This window comes from Crinia signifera, chromosome 1, assembly GCF_055691185.1.
Source record: "Crinia signifera chromosome 1, ASM5569118v1, whole genome shotgun sequence".
Taxonomy (NCBI): Eukaryota; Metazoa; Chordata; class Amphibia; order Anura; family Myobatrachidae; genus Crinia; species Crinia signifera.
This window is the reverse complement of record NC_139217.1, coordinates 445,930,464-445,953,906: the sequence shown is the minus strand read 5'-3', so window position 1 is coordinate 445,953,906 and position 23,443 is coordinate 445,930,464. Positions and strand designations below refer to the sequence as shown.

At 45.4% G+C, this 23,443-nt stretch overlaps 1 protein-coding gene across 4 annotated transcripts; it reads right to left on the bottom strand.

The window, feature by feature from the left end:
- Positions 1 to 232: 232 nt before the first annotated feature.
- HMGCS1 (3-hydroxy-3-methylglutaryl-CoA synthase 1) lies at positions 233 to 18,719 on the bottom strand. Of its 4 annotated transcripts, none has more exons than XM_083154073.1 (11): positions 18,564 to 18,679; positions 17,137 to 17,316; positions 9,402 to 9,859; positions 8,249 to 8,374; positions 7,354 to 7,518; positions 7,081 to 7,249; positions 5,098 to 5,268; positions 4,903 to 5,009; positions 4,589 to 4,714; positions 3,940 to 4,103; positions 233 to 2,295 (listed from the first exon to the last, which is right to left on the bottom strand). In XM_083154073.1, exons 3-11 carry the CDS (start codon positions 9,847 to 9,849, stop codon positions 2,215 to 2,217), a joined length of 1,557 nt encoding a protein of 518 aa, XP_083010199.1. In that variant the 5' UTR covers positions 9,850 to 9,859; positions 17,137 to 17,316; positions 18,564 to 18,679; the 3' UTR covers positions 233 to 2,214. The 4 variants fall into 4 exon arrangements, with proteins under 4 accessions (XP_083010199.1, XP_083010190.1, XP_083010170.1 ...); XM_083154064.1 differs by lacking the exon at positions 17,137 to 17,316 and adding an exon at positions 12,713 to 12,771 and having other exon boundaries at positions 18,564 to 18,674; XM_083154044.1 differs by lacking the exon at positions 17,137 to 17,316 and having other exon boundaries at positions 18,564 to 18,719.
- Between the last annotated feature and the right edge of the window lie 4,724 nt (positions 18,720 to 23,443).

Genomic DNA, 23,443 nt, shown 5'->3' with positions numbered 1-23,443 from the left:
GACATTAGAGTACTAGAATGCCCGCTCGAAGCAAAAGCTTTGAAAGCTAGTTGCCTCTGTGAGAAAGATGTAGTTTCACTTTCTGCCAGCAGACGGCAGGGTTTCGGAGACTCACGGACACTAGACCTACATAGATGATTTGCCACTTACCACCTGTTCATACATTTCCCCATTAGTAACCATATCACAGTGTTAAGATACAAAAAATAAAATCAACACAAACCCACAATCATAAGATACAGTGAAAACTTTATTTTCAAAGTTTTTACATGGCAAGTTGGTTTACAATCCCTTCGCCCCAGAAGAGATCACACTAGAACCATTTTCTCTACATTTTTCTTTAGAACAATTGTCACATATTTCAGCACAGATCAGTCTAATTACATCTTACATTTGTATACTGTACATTTCTTTAGGGAATTGCAAAAATCAGACTGTACAAATAGGCAGAATACACAGAAATATTATACAAAATCAGAGAAAAAAAATATTTCATACAAACATAACAAAAAGTTAAAATACCACTGTGGTGACCTGGGTGCCGGACGACTCACCGACAGTCGGGCTTTCAACGGGCGATCTCCAACATCAGAATCCCAACTGTCAGGAACCCGACACTCGGAATCCCGATGTACTAGCATATGTGGCGTACGAGCCTGCAAGGGGCGTGAATGCGCTCGTCCCGGTCGGCCTTCTGGCAGTCCGATCTCGGAAAAACGATCGTTGGAATCCCAACTTTCGGTGCGTTATACCATACCCGGTGACCTTATGGGGCGAAATTAGCCTTTTCTTTTTATGTCAAATTACAAATCCGTCTAATATACGCTTCTTTAGGTGATATTTTATCCTTTAAAATGTACTTGTCACAGGGGGAAATGTATCAAGCCTTGGAGAGAGAGATGAAGTGAAGAAATTGCTCAGGAAACCAATTAGCCTTTAATGGTCATTTATCTAGATTCTAGAACGGTCTTTTAAATCACAGTTATATGCCAATTGTTTTCTTTGGCCAACTTTTATACTTTATCACATCTCCCGTACAATCATACAATGGAAGCTTCCATCTTGAGGCTTTAGTCTATTCTCATGAGTATTGGTTCACCGGGAACCAATTGTTATTAGGGAGATGATTTGCATTACTAGTTTAGCCCACAGAACGGCTGCCAACATTGTGTTAATGCGACACATACTGAAAAACAAAATAAAATATATACAAAATAAACTAGAAAAAAAAAAAAACAAGATTAAACTTTTTTTTTTTTTTTTACAATCGAATAGGGCTGTAACCCTAAATTTTAGCACCAATGTGATTTGCAAAGCTTTTTCCTGGTGATGTTCAACAACTTTGTACATACAAAACTCATTGAGCCAGTTATGAAAAAATAAATACTGTACGAGGTACATTGTTTCTGTACTACTTGCTAAACGTGGACATTGTTGACATACAACATACCGTCATCTTTCTGTAAAGTGCGTCACAATTACATGACAGAGGCATTCATGCAGCCACCTCTGGGGTGGAAAGTACACAGGACCATCTCTCTGCCTGAGATACAGCAAAAAAAACTACTGTTCCCAATTAAAGTAGGGTAAACAGGGTGACGTTCTAGCTAGAAGTGGCTCCTCCCCACAGAACTAGAAATACGGGGATCGCGTTTATGAAGAGCAAACGGGCAGGGCGCACCGCCAGAGTCTGTTTGGCGCAAAGTACCTAGATTTTAACCAAAACTCCTAAATTACTAAATGGAGAACCATAGATCTGCACCTGGCTGAAATGTTGGGTCAGAAGTCAATTTTGGGCCCAAACATACAAAAGTAATCTATGTAATATAGGCAGTCTAAAATCTGATAACCATTATGGTTAACAAAAGCCACAAATTAAGCGAAACTGGGCGGTACTGTGGAACAAAATCCAATACGGCGGTTCTACATCTAGCCACATGGGACAAAATGAAGGCGGTTCTCCGCTGCTCACTCACAGCGCTTCACAAAGGAGATCCCCTGTTCCAAACGAAATCACTAAACGTATATTTATCTGCCTTTTTTTTTTTTTTTCAAAGATAGAAAATATTTAGCAAACAGGTGACACCAGGAGCTTTAAGCCCTTTCATATTTACAATTTCTTTATGAATTATTCCACAACTTGAAAAGTTAGTGCCGATTGTGGTAAAGGTGAACATTTATATCAGCGAAGGAACGTGAAATGTGTCAGTCGGGTCAGTGTTCTCCATTAGTCACCGCAACGGCCTCCGATTCTGTGGGGAGTCTTGGAACCTTCTTAGCAGGGCTCGGGAAGTGCTGGCAGAAAAGGATAAATGAAACATAATTATGTACAAGTCGCACAGTTTTTCTTTAATGTTAAACACACCCCCCAATTATTTCCCTTGTGCTGTAGGAGTCGTCCCTGATCTACACCCAGCCAACAGTCACCACCTGTTTAGGGAAGAGTTTCTGTGGTGGCTGTACTACAAGGTACAACGTCAGACAGAGGGAGACCCGGCCAGTATAGAGGGGTATAAGCTGGGTACACACCAGAGACCAGACACATAGCTTATAGTTATACATTAACATCTATTTAATTTGAGAGAGGAATTTGAGATTCCAGGTTTTACTACAAATACTGGTAACGGTGTTCTGGGAGCTCCCTGGGAGGCACCACACAAGTCCACTCTGCAAAGGCGGGTTCTGGTAAATGAATATCAGCTTATGTACAGCCATATAAAGCAGCCTGTATTGTATAATTGTATACAGAGGTGTGCTCATTCATCACTGCTGCAGTCACGGCAAACAGCCCCTATCAGCATGCCAGGTTCCGTGAGTCACTAAACTCTGCGACTAGGATACACCAGGAGACTCTTTTTAATTTGATATAGGACAGGAATCTGTATACATTTTTCTCCAATACAATGTCTGTTGTGCTCCGTATACAGACTCATACCAGTGTCCTATCAAACTCAATCAGCTCTCTCCCCATGCTTCTTAGACACCCAATGGGGAGTGCTTTGAGCCAATGCTTTATCCTAGGATGCAGGTTGGATCACTGCCACAGCAGGAGGCTTCTGCATGTGATAGATGCCTCATGCTGCATTACCATACAGCACTGCTGCTTCCAAGGCAGCAAATCCAATCCCATCTGAATGACCCGCATTAACAATCCAGGTTTTAAGGCTATCCATTCTTGTGCACATACCTGTGCCCATGGGTAGCCCAAAAAACTTAAACTGTTAGGGTGCCTTGATTACAGCGTTTTGGGTACCGCTGCATTACTACATGGAATAGATCTCAGACTGCATACAATTGGAAAGAAAGATGCCTACAATTTGGGGATATGACAGGCTGTGTGACATCTGTTGTGTTTATAGATCTTGACAGTTCAATGATTTTGGGACATCAACAGGGTGATATATCCAGAGAACTCAAGAATATAGGAACCAGTATAGGTAACCCTGTATCCCAATGCGTAATTAATTTGATGCCAAGGTTACCATAGCAATTATGTGGATAATGGTACAAAAACTAGATAGATAATCTGCTTGAATTGATTGAGTATATACAGTTTTTTGGGGGTGATCATTGTGCAATTGCAACGTGAACATCATATACATTAATGTATCTTGGGGTTACTATATATAAACAAACCCCCCTGAAGCTGTGACATGTATGCTATTGTACCATTATCCCAAATTAGATTAAATAGGTCTCTACTAAATGTATTTCTCCTCCCTCTTGGAATAGTACCTCGCGGTGACTTCTGATTGCTCTGTATCTGTATTACAAGGCTTCATTATGGAGGATTAACCTTCCATCGCGTCACACGCTACATCACAAGCTACTCTGTAAGTTACATTGGCAGTGCTGAATCTACTTTTATGTGACTTCCTAGAGAGCAGCTAGAGCAGGCGTAGGGCACCGGTAGCACTTCCTTCAGCACATTGTATATACCTCACTAGCATTTCTTGACTGGACAGATTCCAGAGTATCCTCCAGAGGTCCATCATTCAGTGAGGAGCTACGTGCATAGTATCTCCTGTGCTTCTCATCCACGCGCACCAGGTACCAAGTGCCGGCAAACAGGTCATCCACAGAACACTGAGGTATGTAATTGGCTGGAGAATAAAGGAAGTGCAACAAGTTCAAGTAAGAACACAGATATTAGAACTTGGATGGAGAACCTTAGCACTCCAGCTGCGGTTGAACTACACATCCCAGCATGCCCTGTAACAGTTTTAGCATAACCTGCTGGAATGTGTAGTTCAACTACAGCTGGAGTGCCAAGGTTCTCCGTCACTGTGCTATAACATACAATACTTCTGCCTGTACAGTTACGTACGCTCTGCCATAGCTGGCGCAGAGGAGAGAGATTTATACACAAAGTATTATTGCTATAATATGAGAGGACGAAGGCACAGGAGGATCCATCCACTTTACAAGGTGACCGAATCAGATCATAACCACAGGTGGTAGTTATTAAAAACAAAAATACCCTAAAATTCCATTCATTCAAAACATTGCAATAAACTTTATTTAAATCTCTGCAACAGTTCTTAGAATACGTCACAAACTTTTCTCTCAGAGCCGAGAGGAGCCGTACCTAAATGGTGGGTTTCTTCCCTCAACTTCATGTTTTCTGCAAACACACTGGGAGAAACGTTCTTCCTGGAGTCCAGCCTCGCCTTCAGGTCAGACAGACTAGAGGTCAGCTTATCCAGAGAGGAGCCTGATGAAGAGGTTACACATGTACACAGTAAGAGACCGCCACATTCAGCGCACACCATAAAATCACCTTTACTTTTGTTTGTAGCTTAACAGAACTACTTATTACCGTTCTGTATAACGTTATCTATAATATTCTACGCTACAGAATAAAAACACATTTTAATTGTTCAGTACCAGTATGATGCTTACCGGGCATGGCATCTTGGGTAACTTTAATAGAGTACAGGGTAGCAGCAAACCCAGAGCCATAGGAGAACACGCCAATCCTCTGCCCTGCCAACTGCTGCGGAGAATACCTGGGAAAGCACAGTAAGGGGTTATAAGTAATGAGAGGTGACTGTGCAGCCTAACGGGTGAAGCATAAGATAACGGAGCTGTACTTACTGAGCCAGCACGGAGGCCAGGCAGCCATACACGGACGGCGTGTACATGTTGCCATTCTCCCGGGAAACCAGCAATGACTGTTTGGTCTTCTCATTGAAGATCTCAGAGCTGGCCTTCAGAAAGGCCTTTTCTACATCCCTGTCGAAGTATGTATCTTCCAACTTTACATCCCTGGAAAGGAACAAACAAATGTTTCTTATACTTTACATCTATTTATACACCAAAGACCATATTTGGAATAGACCCAGTCAGGTAAATCTGGACCATTGCAAAACTATATTGCACTGTGGTTTAAGAGTGAGGCATAATTAAAATGCATTATCAAAGGTTAGAGTTGTGTTTGTGTCTTCAGTCCCCATCTCCCTCTATCGTTATCCACACAATGCCGCTTCTACCTACATTATCTGCATCTTTCCTATACTTGTCTCACATCTCCGACTGCACTTTGGGTTTCGGGAACCCACTGACTGCTGCCAGCAGCCGCCAACGCTAAGATTCATACACACTAGAAGGTATCGATTAGAAAGGGCTTCTAAGAAAGATCTTTTACTGTAACGTCAAGTACTGTAGTGTGTACTCGCAGCCGATATTATTAAATATATCGGCAACGGTCAGGGTCGCCGAGTGTGAATGGGGCTTTATCCTCCATACTCCTGCATGTACAGAAGAGGTAGAACATCGCTAACGAGGCTGCATCGTTAACGATATAGTGCATAGACACCTAGACGATACGCACAAAAATATCACTATAAGACACTTTAATTGTGCGTATTATTTTATTTAACGTCTAGTGCAGGGGTGGACAGACCCGGCCGAGATCTACCAACAGGTCATGTGTTTCAGGCAACCTGTAGATCTATAGTAGGAATGAGCAGAAGGGTTGGGATCGTTGGGTCGACCAAAGGATGGTCGACATGGGACAAGGTTGACAGGTGTCTAGGTCGACATGGGGTGTTTCACTGTTTTTTTGACCCGAATGTCGACATGGACATAGTTTTAAGTGCACCACGTCCCCTCACATGGCTCGCTGCGCTCAGCACACTATTTTATTGTCCCACCTCGCCCTAGTGGATGGTAGGGCATGAAATACCGCATGTCGGCTCAAGACAAAGTGAAAAACCCCATGTCGACCTAGCTGTATGTCAACCCAACTGTGTCAACCTAATGACTGTCGACCATATGCCAGTGTGAAAATGTAGCAGTTAGTAATGACTACAGCTGTGCACCAGCTAGGTGATCTGGGACATGAGGCAGTTAGTAACGACTACAGCTGTGCACCAGCTAGGTGATCTGGGACATGAGGCAGTTAGTAACGACTCCAGCTGTGCACCAGCTAGGTGATCTGGGACATGTGGCAGTTAGTAACGACTCCAGCTGTGCACCAGCTAGATGATCTGGGACATGTGGCAGTTAGTAACGACTCCAGCTGTGCACCAGCTAGGTGATCTGGGACATGAGGCAGTTAGTAATGACTACAGCTGTGCACCAAGCTAGGTGATCTGGGACATGTGGCAGTTAGTAATGACTACAGCTGTGCACCAGCTAGGTGATCTGGGACATGTGGCAGTTAGTAACAACTACAGCTGTGCACCAGCTAGGTGATCTGGGACATGTGGCAGTTAGTAACGACTACAGCTGTGCACCAGCTAGGGGATTTGGAAAACATGGACCTCAAGGTAGATCAAGGTCCGGTATGGCCAGCCCTGGGCTAGTGTGTACGCACCTTTAGACAAACTGCTATTGCTCACTGGGACAATCCTACCCGCATAGCAAACATTAGACATTCTTCAAGTAAGAACTAATAAATAGATCACAACTGTACATGGGACACAACTACAACTTCATTGCTCTATATTGTCATCACTTTAGGGACATTGCTGTGCATACTGTTAGGTCGCATTAACACAGCATTAACAAAGCAAAGGAAGGAGGTTAAGCTCTAGAGCTTTAGGCTTACAAAACATAACACTAGCTCGTCCTTACCGGAACGAGTCCAAGCCGGCATAGACGCCCTCCTCGGTGTCTGGATTTGGGTCACTGAGGAAGTCATTCAGCACCAGGCGAGCAAGTGACTTCTGGACAAGTTTGCAGTACGGGGAATGAAACACCATATACCCAAAGTCATTTAGAGTGAACGGTTCATCATTTCCATCTAAAAACAAACAAAAACCCTACATGAGACATACATTTCTAGAAGTGTTAACAGACAGGATAAGGATTGCCCATTGGGTGACCACGACAGAAGCCGCCTCTGACCTTTCTGCCATGCTGCGTGGATCTTCTTGCGGAAGGTGGCGTAGCAGCGATCCAGCGCACTCAGGTAGCACTGGATGGACAATTTCCCATCGACAACAGGATATTCCGACACCATGTCAGGCTTGTAGAAGTCATAGGCGTGTTGCATGTGTGTTCCGCGTAAACCTAGGAAAACATGGTCATCCCTTTAATATGGCCGGATGTACCCAACAGACCTGTCCTCGCACTTACTGAGTGGGAACAAGCTCTTCTAGACATTTCCGGTAAGGTATATTCATTACTATGGATTATTATTTGCACAATACATCCAACTTAAAAAAAAAAAACCACAACCAAAGCTTATAACTCGGGTCGACGAACCAGGCAATTCAACCTGGGTTATAAGAAGGGATAAACCCGGGTCACCCTCTGTATAATGGTGCGAATCATCACGGCATCGGGTGCACTTTATGGCGGACAGAGTTCACATAAAAGAGACTCCAGCTCTATAGGGTTGCAAGCCATTTTAGGCGAATTCGGGACAGCGAAGGTGGGGTCTGGCTTAACTCGGGTGCCGCTGCCAGCGGTTTAACGCGTTGGAATGGCACCTCGCACTCTTCTGAGTGTATAGGATCGACTCCCAAGATGAAAATTCTATTTTAGATGAGATTTGCTATGGACAGCCAATCAGATTCTGACTTATCTTCTAGAAGGAGCTAAATAAATACGTAGATTCTGATTGGTTACCTATAGCAACATCCCATCTTAGTAAATAAACCCCTTAATAGAGTGTGACAGCAGATAGGAACCACTTGTCCGATCCAGTCTGCCCCAATTAATAACCTTTATGTAATGTAAGCCCTCTTTGATCCTAAGCTGTATGCAAGTTACTTAATTTTACATAGACAGAACTGACCTCTTTCTAATATGAGGGTGGCATTTGGCCCCACTAGCATGGCAACAGCTCCGGCTCCTCCAGTTGGCCTGGCACTTCCTGTGGCATACACAGCAATGTCTCCAGCTACCACCAGAGCGTAGCGTCCTGCAGGAAACAATCCATGTGTAAAGGTTACCTCATACTGTACACATACATAAAGGAAAAGGCTTACACTGCTGTGAAATGGATTGGACATGACCCTTGTCAATAAACAGGTTCCAAATAGCAAAGATATTAGACCGCTGTCTGTCGCCATCTAGCACTTACATAAGATGTAGCCACGCTCAGCCATCGCAGCATGGATATCTTGTCTGCGTCTATGACCTCCACATGCCATAGACTTTAATGGTACAATTGCTGGCTGTGAACAGTGGCAGCACAGCACCTCAAGCACGTTGCTGCAATGTGTATGCCTGTGCGTACGCATTGCGGCAAAGATGAGAATGTAGAAACTGGATTATCCCACATGGTGAGTGCTAACCAGAGAAGAGAAGCAGTGATAAGGGAATTATGGGAGAGAGAAGAAGTCAAAGGCTCTGTAGCCATGACGATATCTGCAAGCAAGTGGGAACCAATGGTGTGTAAAATATAATTATAAGGAAAAGTAATGTAGACACAGGTCTGTACTATGGTAATCAGGATAGTGGGCCGAGAGTAGGCTGTTAGAACCTTGGCGTATGGAGTCACTTATAGTAGGGTTATTTGATATATTCATTCAGGCTGTAAGGTGTGCTGGTCCCCACAGCGCTGTTATTCTGGTCTACACAGCGCAGACTACAGCAGGGGTAGCTAACTCCAGTGCTCAAGAGCTACCAACAGTTCACGTTTTCTAGACAACCGAGCTGCTGCACAGGTGCACTCATTACTCACTTACAGTTATTTAAATATCCACAGGTGGAGCTAATGACTTCACTTGGGATTCTGTGAGGAGGTCTGGAAGACGTTAACTGTTGGTAGCTCTCGAGGACTGAAGTTGGCGACCCCTGGACTACAGCGTGCCTCAGCGATGACTCATCACAATTAAACGGATAAGTTACATTGTCAAGAATGTTGATTCTACCCACAAAACGTCACCCTGTGGTGTTTCAATGACAGAAGCTCATACGAGGACATTTATGTATAGAAGGCTCACCATCCCAAGAGCTGGACTCCACCCAGTTGACCGCATTAAAGAGAGCTGCGGTTCCCCCGTAACAGGCATTGGTCGTGTCGATGCCTTCAACGTCTGTATTTCCAGAGTCTTCAAACAGCTGCATCAGAACAGTCTTTACAGATTTGGACTTGTCAATAATGGTCTCTGTTCCCACTTCTAATCTTCCAATAGAATCATAGGACAGACTGTTCCTCTCCATCAGCTTCTGGACAACCGTCAGGCACAGAGAGTTGATGTCCTCTCTGTCGGAGCAGAAGCCCATTTTGGACTGGCCCAAGCCGATGGTGTATTTTCCTGCACTGACCCCATCAAACTTCTCCAGTTCCTCCTGGTCCACATACTGTGCTGGGAAATAGATCTCCAAGGCAACAATTCCCACATCCTGAGGCCAGGAGGCTTCAGCGGAAGCAGGAAGGGATCCAGGCATGTTAGGCAACCTGGGAAATAAGAGGAAGGGAAATCAATGTTCAGCCACTTGTTATACACAAGCTATGATGAAAGCGGGTTATGTCTCCGCAAGATGATCACTGACCTAAGTGGCAGTAATGAAATTAAAACAATAATTATATCAGCAATAAGCCAAAGCACTGTACCAATTATTTCACTAGCGATTCTGTGGTGACACCTGGAAAACATGACCTGTTTGGGGTCCTGAGGAGTTTGAGAACCCGTGTAATACATCCACAAGTTCTCGATTAGGGAGTGAATAAAAAAAGTTTTAAAATTACATAAAATACCATCCAGTGATTGAATTCGGGCTGGAGTTAGATGCTCAAGACTGTATGTGATCAAATTTGGGTCCCAGTCTAATATTTACAGAAATCTACACTTTGCCCTTGCCTTGGATTTTGGAGTTAACCGGACATTTCCACCCAAAGTACCTATCTGCCAGAACAAGATTCACCACCCAGCCTGGTGTTTTCTGCCATCCCGTCCTCATGTGGTACATTGGACCCTGGATGAAGCTGCATACCAGCTTTCCCGCTGAGAACAGGAGGCAGTTCACAGATTTCAGCTACACCGAAGGTGAACGGTAATTCCTATTCCATACTACCTGGCACCTATTTACTGGAGTAAACCTAGGAACGGATATTCCACCCCATTAACTGAGCAAATCCAATCTTATTATTGAATCTAGCAATCTTTCAAGGGTAATATGGTTCTACGTGATGGTCACATCATTTATTTTTATTTATACTGGCATTAAATCTTAATTGTAAAATCAGCCCAATCTATCTTTTAAATGACACATTATAAGTACATCCAAGCGCTGCTACCATTTTTTCTATTTTTAAAAGATCACTTCTACATAAACCTGTTCTACCTGTGAACTGTCCCAACAATACAACAAAAACCCACCACAAACATCAAATACTACAGACATCGGATTAGAATCTTATAAGAAAATAGACCAGCTCTGTAAAAGTATTCATTTGACCAGAAATGCCAGAACTGTTGGAGAGATCAGATCATGAGAAAGAGGGCCCGGTTAATGAGCCCAATATACTGTACAAGAGAGGACAGCTGTACCCACTCATGTAGCATGGAGAAACTTGTAATGGGTAGGGCCTGACAACCTCAGATGACTACACATCCTCCTGCGCTACAAAATAGACATTCCACTACTTATCCACAATTATAAGGCAAATTGTTTAACCAAGTCACAAGGCAACTAACAAATCCCCCAACACACACACACACACACACACACACACACACACACACACACACACACGCGGCTGACAGCAGCACATATAGAAATAGGCATGGTAATACTTCACAGTCATTATATGCTAACTAGTATGACAGCAGGATTAACATCTGCTTCCGGACATTTAACAAAAACTGAAACCATCTATTAGGCATACAGGTACAGAACTGGTGACAGAGGCTGCTGGCAGGTCACATGCATCAGAACTGCAGAGTAATATAAACAGTTCCCATATCTACATGAAGTGAGCACATAAACGTGTCAGGTAATGAAATATTACACGAGCATATAATATCCTGTTTTAGGTTTGCGTTTCCCATGATAATAGAATAGATAATAAAAAGTCTTATGTAGTAACCCCATAATAATTATAATGCATTGCATGCAATCTGTCACAGTGACATGGCAATCATCAGAAATTCCCATCTACCATTAGGACATGTGTATGATTCTAATCTATAGACCTATAGCCTTGACCTTTATCACCACATGTCACACAGGCAATATGTGCTCTGCCAGTGAGTGGGACACTACAAGTCTCAGCATGAACTGAATGAAAGGGCATGCTGAGACTTTTAGTTCAACAACAGCCAGAGCTACAGGTGGCTACACTCATTTCATGAAGCCAGGATTATAAGGGTAATTACCGCAGGGAAAGGGAAGCCAGGTCTCCTGTGTCGCAGGCAGCTAACCTGCAGAGAGGTCACGCGTACCGGCAGCATCACACTACACAGTACTCCGGCCCTGCCTAGCTCACGCATGCGCACTGTGTATGACTGCGGCAGTGAGCGGGGCGGCTCCGATCAGCCATGCTTGATGAGGGCAAGTCACACGCCCCAACGCCTATAAACTGACGGCACTCTCCTAGCGCTCGCTTTTCCGCGAAGATCCCATGATGCAAGCCTGAGGGAATGTCAAGCCACCGCTGCTCACCACCAGACTGCAGAGCGCATGCTCCGTAGCCATATTGCGTGTGGCGAAGAAAGCTCCCCAGTCGGCAGTCCCCAGACAAAAGACCGTCGCATGCTCAATCTGACAGGAGCCGGCGTCACGTGATCGAGACAGGCTCCCTGTGCTTTCCCAGCATGTACTTTCCGACGTTTCCGTGCGATGTACAGTATTGCAGCTAGCAATTCAATCAGTCAGTGCAAATAAACAGGGAACCACGGTATATCTATCCATGTATTTAAATAGCTATAGATCTGCTCTTAAGGTGCACACACACGGGGGCGATTTAGTGCAAAATCGCGGGAAATATGGTCGTTGAGTAACCATATTGCCCGCAATGGGAGTGTGCACCAGCGATATATCGCCGGGTGCGCGCTCCCGTTTTTGCCCCTGTGGTGGTCGCAGGAGCTTGCTCCTGCGACCAGCTTATTACCTCTGTGGCACCGCCAGCAGAGGTTCCTTTTCATCAGCGATCATATCTGGTCGCTGATGCAAAGGAGACACTGGGCAATATATTGCTCAGCAATATATTGTTGAGCAATATATCTCCCCCCATGTGTACGGGGCTATAGATACACTAGGATGATATCTACGGCTTTCAATTAACTGATTCAAACCCAGGGATGCCTACCTGACCCTCTCCTTCAGGGAAAAAATGCTCTGTTCCTGGACTTCACCGATGATAATCACCTGTGGGGAGCTAGTTAATTGAGAAGAAAGGAGTTTCACCACAGGTAATGGCAATCATACATTGGGTCAGGTAGGCAACCCAGTTTAAACCTGCAGGTAGGGTGACCAACTCATCCCTTTAATCCGGGACACATATTAATTACACAGGTTCTGTGGCAGTTTAAAACCAGGTGAAATGGAGTCTTGAGGTGTGGCAGTTTAAAACCAGGTGAAATGGAGTCTTGAGGTGTGGCAGTTTAAAACCAGGTGAAAGCCAGCCACAGAACCTGTGTAATTAATATGTGTCCCGGATTAAAGGGATGAGTTGGTCACCCTACCTGCAGGGGAGAAGAAGTGCCCCTGTTGGGAGCAGGAGCCCAGTGGCAGATGACTCCATTGCCACCCAGAGTTCAGGCCCATACACACTGGTCGACTTTGAGCTGAAAGTCGCTCAAAACAGGATGTTTGAGCGACTTTCAGCTCAAAGCCGCCCACTGTGTATGGCCCGGCAGTGAACGCTGCTGCGCGCTCCCGCAACATCGCCGGGAAAGCCGTTCATCTCCTGGTTATAACAGCCGATGAGCGGCTTTCAGGATGGCGTTGCATAGCGCTATGCAACGCCCCTCCCCCCTCCGTTGGCGCCGGGCAGGGAGAAAGCCGCTCAGTGTGTATGCACTGAGCGGCTTTCCCCACAGCGATGATTGTCATCATCGCTGTCCATACACGCTGGGCATAGTCGCACAGTGTGTATGGACCTTTAAGCCTCTGCCTCCCAAAATGGTCAGATTTTGGCAGGGCAATTCTGCTTTTCAGACACATTCCCACTTTTCCCATTAACAGGCCACAATGTCTGCAACAGGTATCTGTCGAGAGAGTGTGAGGCTGGGGTAGGCTCAGGGAATGCTGTTCAAGCTCCCAAAATGATGGAAATCTGAGATGTGATGCAAGGCCATGCTCTCATCAGTGGTGACAAGAGGTGGGGGGGTTCTAACTACCTGGGGCCAAGAGTATAGCGGTGGTCAGTGCCACCTTCCTGTTCATATCTTCGGGAAGATGGTGCTACATGGGGAGGAGGGAACGGCTTCCTGATCAAGTAAGGTAGGAAGTGGGTGCCCTCCCTTGTGCCCCCACTGTAAAATGGCGCCCCCTAATTAATAATTGTATTTTTTATAGATTTCAATAAAGGCTTCCCCAAGCTCTCTGCTTAATGTGAATAAATGCCTGGAGCTGTCCAGCATGGATTAACAGCTGAAGGGTATGCTGAGACTTCTAGTGTCACAACAGCTGGAGAGACAGGTTGGGCCAGTCCTGTTTAAGATGAACAAGGACATGGGGGCAAGCAGCTTGGCAGAGCATGGAGATATTTCAGATGGAGATAACAAAACTAAGCCAATGGGATGAGAGAGCCTGGTGCTAGACCATAACCATTCCTGCAGACTCAGAACATCTGTAATATGGCCTATGCCATTAACACCGACATTAGATTCAGGATCAATGGCTTAGCTGAGATCCGTCCAGCCAGCACTACTAGGAGATAACTGTGGTCCACATGTGCTAAGAGGTTTATTATCTGCAATAGCTCTGCCCTATAGACACCTATGTGGAAAGACTCTCTGTTATGAAACAGGTCACATCAGACTTAAACCTTGAATGCAAACACTGTTTAGATAAGAAGCTGTTTTCTGCACAGAACAAGCAGACGATGTGTGCATGGAGTTACAAAATAGCATTCCTGCAGTCAGCGCCTTGTGGATCTTTCTAGAAGGATAACCAGAAAAAGGGGCGTAAGCATCTAGAACTCCTGGGTGGCACTGCTAACAACCACCACCATGTTACAATCCCTCAAATGTCCTATTAATACTATTAGACTTAATTTGAAGTTTATTTTAGATTTCTGTAGCACTTAACAGGGAGTATACAAAGTAACAGTGAAACCATTAGATCGGCACAGGAAAATGTCAATTTGCTTAAGGTTGACATGAGTTTATCACTTTTTTTTAAGCCGGCAAGTGCCGACAGGTAGTAGTTTATGCCCTACCATCCACTAGGGCGTGGAGGGAGAATCGAACAGTGTGCCCAAAGCATGGCGAGCCGACGGGGTGCACCGATACGGTGTCCATGTCGACATTCGGGACAAAAAGTTGAAAAATCCATGCTGACCTTTTGACTCTCGACCTTCTCAATGTCAACCTAATGACTGTGTCAACCTTTTTTCTGTGTTGGCCTAAGGCCTGCCGACCCAATGAGTCAGATAACGTGTTTCTTGATGGGCAAAGCAAGAAGTACTATATAAAGGGTTACCATAGAAATCAGAGCAATAGTAACAGCTGACTATGAACATTAATAAAATTAATAGTATTTCCACCTTTTCATTGTAATAATCCGCAGCAGTGTACATAAGGGACCTTATTCTGGTCTATACGCACCCGTGCGAATTCGCAAGGGCGCACAATGATTTTAAAGTGCGCATGCGCAGTTCTGCCCATGTGCTGTGTGTGAGCGGGATTGATATGAAATCCTGGCGGTCGGAATCCCGGCGGTCGGCATCCAGACCGCCGAAATCCCGACAAGGGGGAGACGTGGATCGCCCCCCCCCCCCCCCTTGCGGGCTCGCTGAGCGGGCGCGGTGCCTCGCTACACTCGGCACACATGTATTTATTCTCCCTCTATGGGTGTCTTGGACACCCACGGAGGGAGAAAGTGTCAGGATTTCGGCGGTCGGGATTTGAACTGCATCCCGTGTGAGCGACCATGGCGAACAGATTGTTCTCTGGGCGATTACATGGAAATTGCTTAGTGACGCGGGTGCCGGGGGCGGGCAGCTGACATTACCGGATGACAGCTGTTCGCTATGTTCTCCTCGCGAACACATGCAAAAATAAGACAACTCAAAGTGTCTAAGTTTTGCGTGTGCCTTCTACATCATTCGATGGTCGGCAACCATCGAATGATGTGAGTGTTTCCCTATAGGCTGCGAATGGATGTTTATGCTAAACATCCATTAGAGCCATGCGTGGGAATTAGCCCTGCCAATTGGGGGGGGGGGGGGCATAAAATGACATGCAGAGCTGCGTGTCAACCAGAATAATCCCCAATTATTAATGCAAACTGCACATTGGCATATAGACCAATCTAAACCTTATTTAAGAACTTCGCATATCTCACATGAAGAACAAGCCTGAGAACATTGCAGCGCTGCTCAATGCTAGCATTATAGTATGGGCAGAGGAAGACCCAGTAGGAGGGGCCCTGGCTCTGCCCACTATTATATTGAAGGGGGCGTGTGACTGCACGGACATAAAGCAGAGAACATGCTATTGGTTTGAGCAGCTACACCTCTCAAGGTGGCTCGTAGGAGTGGGAGAGAAAAGAATCCCCTCTGGGCAATGAGGACCAGAGTGTGTAGCGCGCTGCATGATGTATGTCACAGAGGCTCATGTGAGGGGTGGGGTATAGCCCAAGCCCAGATCATCTGAATCCACCCCTGTACTCATGCTCAGGAATATCTACTGTATGCATCTTATACATGAAGTGTAATATAAATAAATCAGGTGAGCAGTGTGACGCGTGACTGGGCAAACCATTGTCATTGAGATATTGCTAAACAAACATTTCACTAAGCATACACAATAATTCTGTCCTTCTGATTCAGAAATGTTCCCATACAGAATCTCTGCGTCGTCCATGTTCTGCAGTCATTTATCACTGCAGGCTACAAGATTGCTACACACGCCCATAGATCATACAGAACTGGAAATGCACGGATCTACATTACAAAGTCAGATATAGACCGCAGCGGGATACAATCCCTAGGTCGACATACATATGAAATAGGTTGACATGGCTATGGTCAACATGGTTGGAAGGTCGACACAAGCATTATGTCAACAATGGGAAGGTCGACAGTCAAAAGGTCAACAGGAGTTTTTCACGTTTTTCCGCCCCATAACAGGCAGGATTTCATACCCTACCATCCACTAGGGTGTGAGGGAGAATCTAACAGTGTGCCGAGAACAGTGAGGCACAGTGCCCGAAGCAGGGCGAGCACAGTGGTACACTGATACGGTGCCCATGTCGAATTACGTCCAAATTCTGGACAAAGATAAAACACGTGTCTGTCGGGACAAAGATTGTCAACCTTAGCCATGTCGACATATTCCATGTGTCAAGCTAAGCCCTGTCGACCTTAGGACCGATACCCGACAGCGGCTATGGGAGGATCGCTATCTACTGCTGATGTCACTGGGCACCTGCAGATCAGGACTCAGTTTCAAATGAATAATAGATTTCCTTTTAAATTGGTTTTCCATGATAATATTCAGTTTCACCACTTCCTTCCCTGCTATATATAGTAACCCGTGTGGTCTATTTAATCTTCAGACTGACCTGAGCTAATCACCTTCTGTACTGCACTGTGCAGGAGAGACCCAGTCCTTCGGCATTATAGATGGGGGCGCCCAACCTCCTAGCGGTAAGAGAGGGCATCGTGCGCCATTCACAGAAAGCTGCGGAAGCCCAGAGCCAGGCTGCATTAACTGCCAGCAATGAGCACAAGGTTTGACAGACCTGCGAATGCATGGGTTGGATGGGGACACCGATAAAACACGTGCGCAGTGAAATTGAACAATTCATTGGCAGACACCCTTAATTACTGTACAGGGTAATGCTTGAAGCAACTTGATTGTACAGTACAGTCACACCCATCTTGCACACCAGCTTTGAGTCTATATATTTATTTGTGGTTGAGCACAATTCTTATATTGCACTAGAAATATACATAAACGCACACTTGTAAAAAAATAATAATAATTCTAAGCTTAAAATAGATTTGTTCATTTATTAATCAGCATATTTAGGATCATTGAGAGCAGCTGCACCAGATCCCTGATCCTATTCCTAGGTAATTAATTTGTGCGACGCGGGTGTGGATAATGAGGATTACATTGACATACCGCTCAGAGAAGGTAACACAAAGTAAAACCAGGGTCCCCAGTGCAGTGTTACAGAAACAGGCTGGGATGGGAGCACATAAGACTAAAGGTGCATACACACGGAAAGATTTGAAGCAAGATGTGGGCGATCCCGACCGATAGAAACGATCAATCGTTCAAATGGTTCCGTGTATCGTTCACGATGATCCTTAAGATTGGTCTATGATCATGCATACAGAAAGACCATAGACCAATCAATCTTGTGTGAAGTGTTTCAAATTGTTTCGTGTGTACTCACCTAAAGGTGCAATAAAAAAAAAAAAAAAACAGATCAAATAAATATTGTACACTTTATATCCAAATGTACGTTTACCAACAATAGCGATCTTACGGCCCCTGGAACTTGTTGTAGTATCACAGCAGCAGAGGAAAAACCCAAGGGCATGCTGAGCTTTATAGTTCCACAACAGCTGGTGAATCCCTTCTCTTAATCTATCTATGTATCTTTATAGATATATCTATATATATCTATATATATATATATATATATCTATATATAAATATATACACATGCACACACACACACACACACACACACACGTAGACACAGGTCTGTCCCTCTGATTTTATATATATATATATATATATATATATATATATATATATATACACACAGTTGTTATTATTATTGTCAGATTTTATTAGAGAGCTAGCTACATAAAGATACATATAATATTTTAGATCTATTGATATAATATATATATGTGTGTATATATTATATGTATTTGGTGTTCATCTATAATCAGTACACATCCTTACATTCTATTTATGCCACACAAGCTAGTCCACAGTCACCCTCCTATGTACTGTATTCAGGCTTACCTTTGCGTGATGGATACAGCTGTTCCTGTCTGCGCTATGGTACCTGTCTTCCCGTGTATATGTGTGTGTCACTGTCTATGGGTCCCTGCGCTGTTATACTGCCTATAACCGCGCCATCCCCAGCACTGCCCCGCCGCGCCTCCACTGGGCGCATGTCTGACTGACACTCCCTCTTAGCCAATCGGGGAGCGCGCCGGGAGCCGCACGCTTATGGCGCCGTCCAATCAACGGGCTTCGCCGGCTCTCTACTATGGAATGGTGTGAGAAAGTGACGTGGGATGGCCAGAGAGCAACAGCCAAACAGAAGGAGAGAAGTTTCGCAGTCAGCCAATAGGAATCCGCGTCCGACTCCTGGCGAGGTATAGGCAAGGGCTGTTGTGCTGCCCACATACTAGTAGTGTATGAGTGTGGAGGAGGTTGCCTGGCAACGCTACCGCCCGCGTGTGTGTAGAGTCATTTGCATCATTGCGATGAGAAAATCGCTGTAGTCATGAATCCTGAATAGGAGCATGTCACATATAGGGAGGGACAGACTGTCACATATAGGGATATACTGTACTGCTGGTGACGTCTCATTGCTGGTTCGATATACCTTAGGCGCAATAAAATATGAGCGTATACCTAAAGGACAAACATGAGGCAGAAAAGATGGGCCAAGTGGTTCTTATCTACCGTCCAATTCTATGGGGTAAAATTACTAAAGCTTCTAATAATAAGAGGATGTTGCCTAGCAACCAATCAGATTGTATCTATCATTTCACCCTACCTCCCAACTGTCCCGGTTTTTAAGGACATTCCCGCGTCCCACCAGGGGGCCGCCAGTGTTGTGGCCTTAGGAAGCATCATCCTGTGCGACCGCGTTCCTTCCATAGGCCACACCCCTTATTGGGCGCATGCTGGGCTCCCTCTGCATGCGCCCAAAAAGTGTCCCTCTTTCTAACCCCAGATGTTGGGAGGTATGTTTCTCTATTGCAGCCTAGAAAATTATAGAATCCGATTGGTTGCTATGGACAACATCACCTCTTTTCATTTTTAGAAGCTTTAGTAAATTGACTCCTATGTTTCTGTGTTTCTATATATAATAATAATAATAATGTTATTTATATAGCGCTCTTTATCCAATAAGAATAATGGCACTGACTTCCAGTACCAGCTTTACTGTAAGTAGGCGTCCCCAGGAAACCTCCGCTGCAGCCCCAGCTCTACAAGACATTCTGCTGCTGCTGTACTTGTGTATTATCACGGCGCCCATTGCATCGCATCGCATACCACTAATTAAGGTATGCGATGGCATGCGATGGACCCGATTTGAGGCTTTTCCCGGGAAGAGTGTACAATTTTAATATCGCGTTGCATCGCATGCCATTATAATGACATGCGATGCGACGCAACGCGATTTCAATGTTAAATGCCCAGGCAGACCCGATTTTTAATTGTATCCCCACCCTGATGGGTAATAAGTATGTTAAATGTCCCCCCATTCTTAACTCCACCCCACTATCAATGTAACCCGAAGCGTGGCGAGGTGCGGCGGTATGCGTCCTCCGACCTTTTCATACCCCCACTATCCACGTCGGCGTGGAGTTGATTTTATATAATGTGATGAGTGCAGCGAGCCACCGCGCCTGAAGCGTGGCGAGCAGACGCGCATTACTTCACAAGTATTACGCGTCCCCTCGCGGGGGATCATGTGGCATGCGATGCGACACGATTTTTTGGTTGTACAATGACATGCGATGGAAACAGGGGCGCCATGATAATACACAAGTACCAAAAAAAGTTTGTACCGTAGCGCTGTTCACAACACCCGTGGCAGTACATGGGGAAATTTCTATCCCCCATAGATGCTGATCAAAAACAATAGAAGCCGGTCTGAAAGGACAGGCACTGAATCTAAGATGCCCGACCCTCCGGAGACCACTCCAGATGAACTGCACCAGGTATCTCTGTCCCAGCCTGCGCTCCCCACTAGATCTATCGAGGACCCTCCAGTCACCTATAGAGAGGTTATACAAAACAAAGACAGTCTCACATGCACTAGGGATAGCGGAGGTAATTCTGGTTGACACGCAGCGCTGCAAAGATCGCAGTGCTGCATGTCTTTTTAAGCCTGCCCACTGCTCACATCCGGTGATCATCTGCTGACATCCCATGCGTGCATACCCCAGCCTGCCACCCCACACCCCTCGCCTGTGCGCATTGTGTGCGAGCGCCCAGCAAACACTCTGCTCGCTGTGGCCACAGGACCATGGACCAGAATAAGGTCCAATGTCCAAATAGAGTATGATGGATTCTCCCAAAAATTCTCCCCTTCAGTGGGTTCGGATGGTCCATCTTAATAATACCAATATTATTACCGTATTTTACCGGCAATAAAATTGCCGGTAAAATACGCCTGGAACATACACTTAATTCTCCAGGCATATTTGGCACAAGCCTGCACGGATCAGTCAGATCCGTGCAGGCTTCAGTGTAAAGAAAAATGTAAAAAGAAACAAATAATTTTCAAAAAAACGGCGTGGGGTCCCCTGGGAACCATGACCAGCCCTTGGGCCTGGTGCTGGTTTAAAAAAATACAGATGACCCCTATTTGATTTGTTCCATTATTTTTTTTAAACCAGGACTGGCTCTTTGAGCCAGTGGCTGGTTATGCCCGTGGGGAGGACCCCACACAGTTTTTTTTTTTATTATTTCTTTATTTTTCCCTTTTTTTTTACACTGCATCCTACACAGATCTGAGTGATCCCTGTAGGCTGTCGACTCATATTTGTATTTAGTGGCTGTATATTCGGTTGCTAAATACAAATACGGCAGAATTTGACTAGCTACGCCATCGGCAAAATACGAATCTGTAAATACGGCAGATTAGTAAACTCTTCCAGAGAAAACATGTCTTATCTTGAGGAAAAATGTTCTTTGATAATATGATCTCGCCTTTAGAATCTGTTTTCTTTTTGGAAAGACTGTGTTATATATAGATACAGTAAAAAGTCAGGTAAACACCTCTTAAATTTTGTTGAAAGGTAGGCATCCGCCTAGTACTATCCCAGGACCCCTCCATCAGGTCCCCGGATGGCACCCTGATTAGAACTAATCAGGAATTACACAGGTATTTACCAGCTGTATTCCAGACCCTATTTAGATAGGAAACGGTCATCTGTCAGACCAGACTTAGGTCGACAGTCATTAGGTCGACCCCGGAAGGTCGACTGTCCCCAAGGTCGACAGGGTTAAAGGTCGACATGGCTCAAGGTCGACATGAACTTGCCTCCTACTTTAAGGACAAGATTGATAACATCCGAGATTAAATGGTATGCTCTTCCACAACCTCTAACCCTCTTTCTTTCCCACCTGAACCCTCTGGCACTTTTTCTTCATTTGAGCCCACAAATGAAAAGGAGGTACTTGTTTCCTAGCACGGCCACAATCGCGGGCATCGGGTGTCATTTTTAGTGGTCTGCGACGCGACCGATGCGATGCCCCTGATTTTCTCATTGAAATGCATTGAAAAAAGTTAGTATCGCGTCGGTCGCGTCGTATGCGGCTAAAAAAAGCTTAAATGGTCCAGACGCGATGCCCCCGATTTCCCCATAGGGAACAATGTTAAATGGCTCAATTTAGCCGCGATGCCCCCGATTTCCCATAGGAATCAATGTTAAATGGCTCAATTTACCCAAATCATCATAGGGAACAATGGTAAATGGGCCAGAAAACCCAAAAAACACCCCTTAACAGTGAAATGTCCCCACAAAAGTAGTTGGCGCCACCCCACGATCAACCCGAAGCGTGGCGAGCGCAGCGAGCCGGCGAGGGGCGGCGGTACGCGTCCTCCGACCTTTTCATACCCCCACTATCCACGTCGGCGTGGAGTTGAGAATAGAATAGTGTGGCGAGCGCAGCGAGCCACCGAGCCCGAAGCGTGGCGAGCGGATACTTTCACAGGTAAACGCGTCCTTTCGCGGGCTTCACAGGTATCCGCGTCCCCTCGCCACGCTTCGGGCTCGGTGGCTCGCTGCGCTCGCCACACTATTCTATTCTCAACTCCACGCCGACGTGGATAGTGGGGGTATGAAAAGGTCGGACGACGCGTACCGCCGCCCCTCGCGGGCTCGCTGCGCTCGCCACGCTTCGGGTTCGCGTTGATCGTAGGGTGGCGTCAACTACTTTTGGGGGGACATTTCACTGTTCAGCTGTGTTTTTGGGGTTTTCTGGCCCATTTCCCATTGTTCCCTATGATGATTTGGGTAAATTGAGCCATTTAACATTGATTCCTATGGGAAATCGGGGGCATCGCAGGTAAATTGAGGTATTTAACATTGTTCCCTATGGGGAAATCGCGGCCATCGCGTCGGTACCATCGCACCCGATTTTTTAGTGCATGCGATGGCCCCGATTTTTCCTCACGATGCCCACGATCAAGATCTTTGTGGCCGTGCTAGGAAACAAGTACCAAAAAGGAAGTATCCGCACTCTTCTTATCCTCTTACTCTACTACCTCTCCTCTCGATCCAATACCTGCGCAAGTCATTAAAAATCTATCTCCTGTGATTATTCCAACCTTAACTAAAATCTGCAATCTCTCTCTTACTACTGGTACTTTTCCTTCTCTGCTCAAACATGCAGTGATAACTCCTATTCTAAAAAAAACAGAATTCTGACCCTAACTCTCTCTCTAACTATCGTCCTATATCTCAGCTCCCATGCCTCTCCAAGCTACTGGAGAGACTTGTCTACTCTCGCCTCACAAACTTTCTTAACTCTAACACCCTATTAGACCCACTTCAGTCAGGTTTTCGCTCTCAACACTCCACTGAGACAGCACTGACTAAAGTGGTGAATGATCTGGTAACGGCTAAGTCTAAAGGCCATTACTCACTACT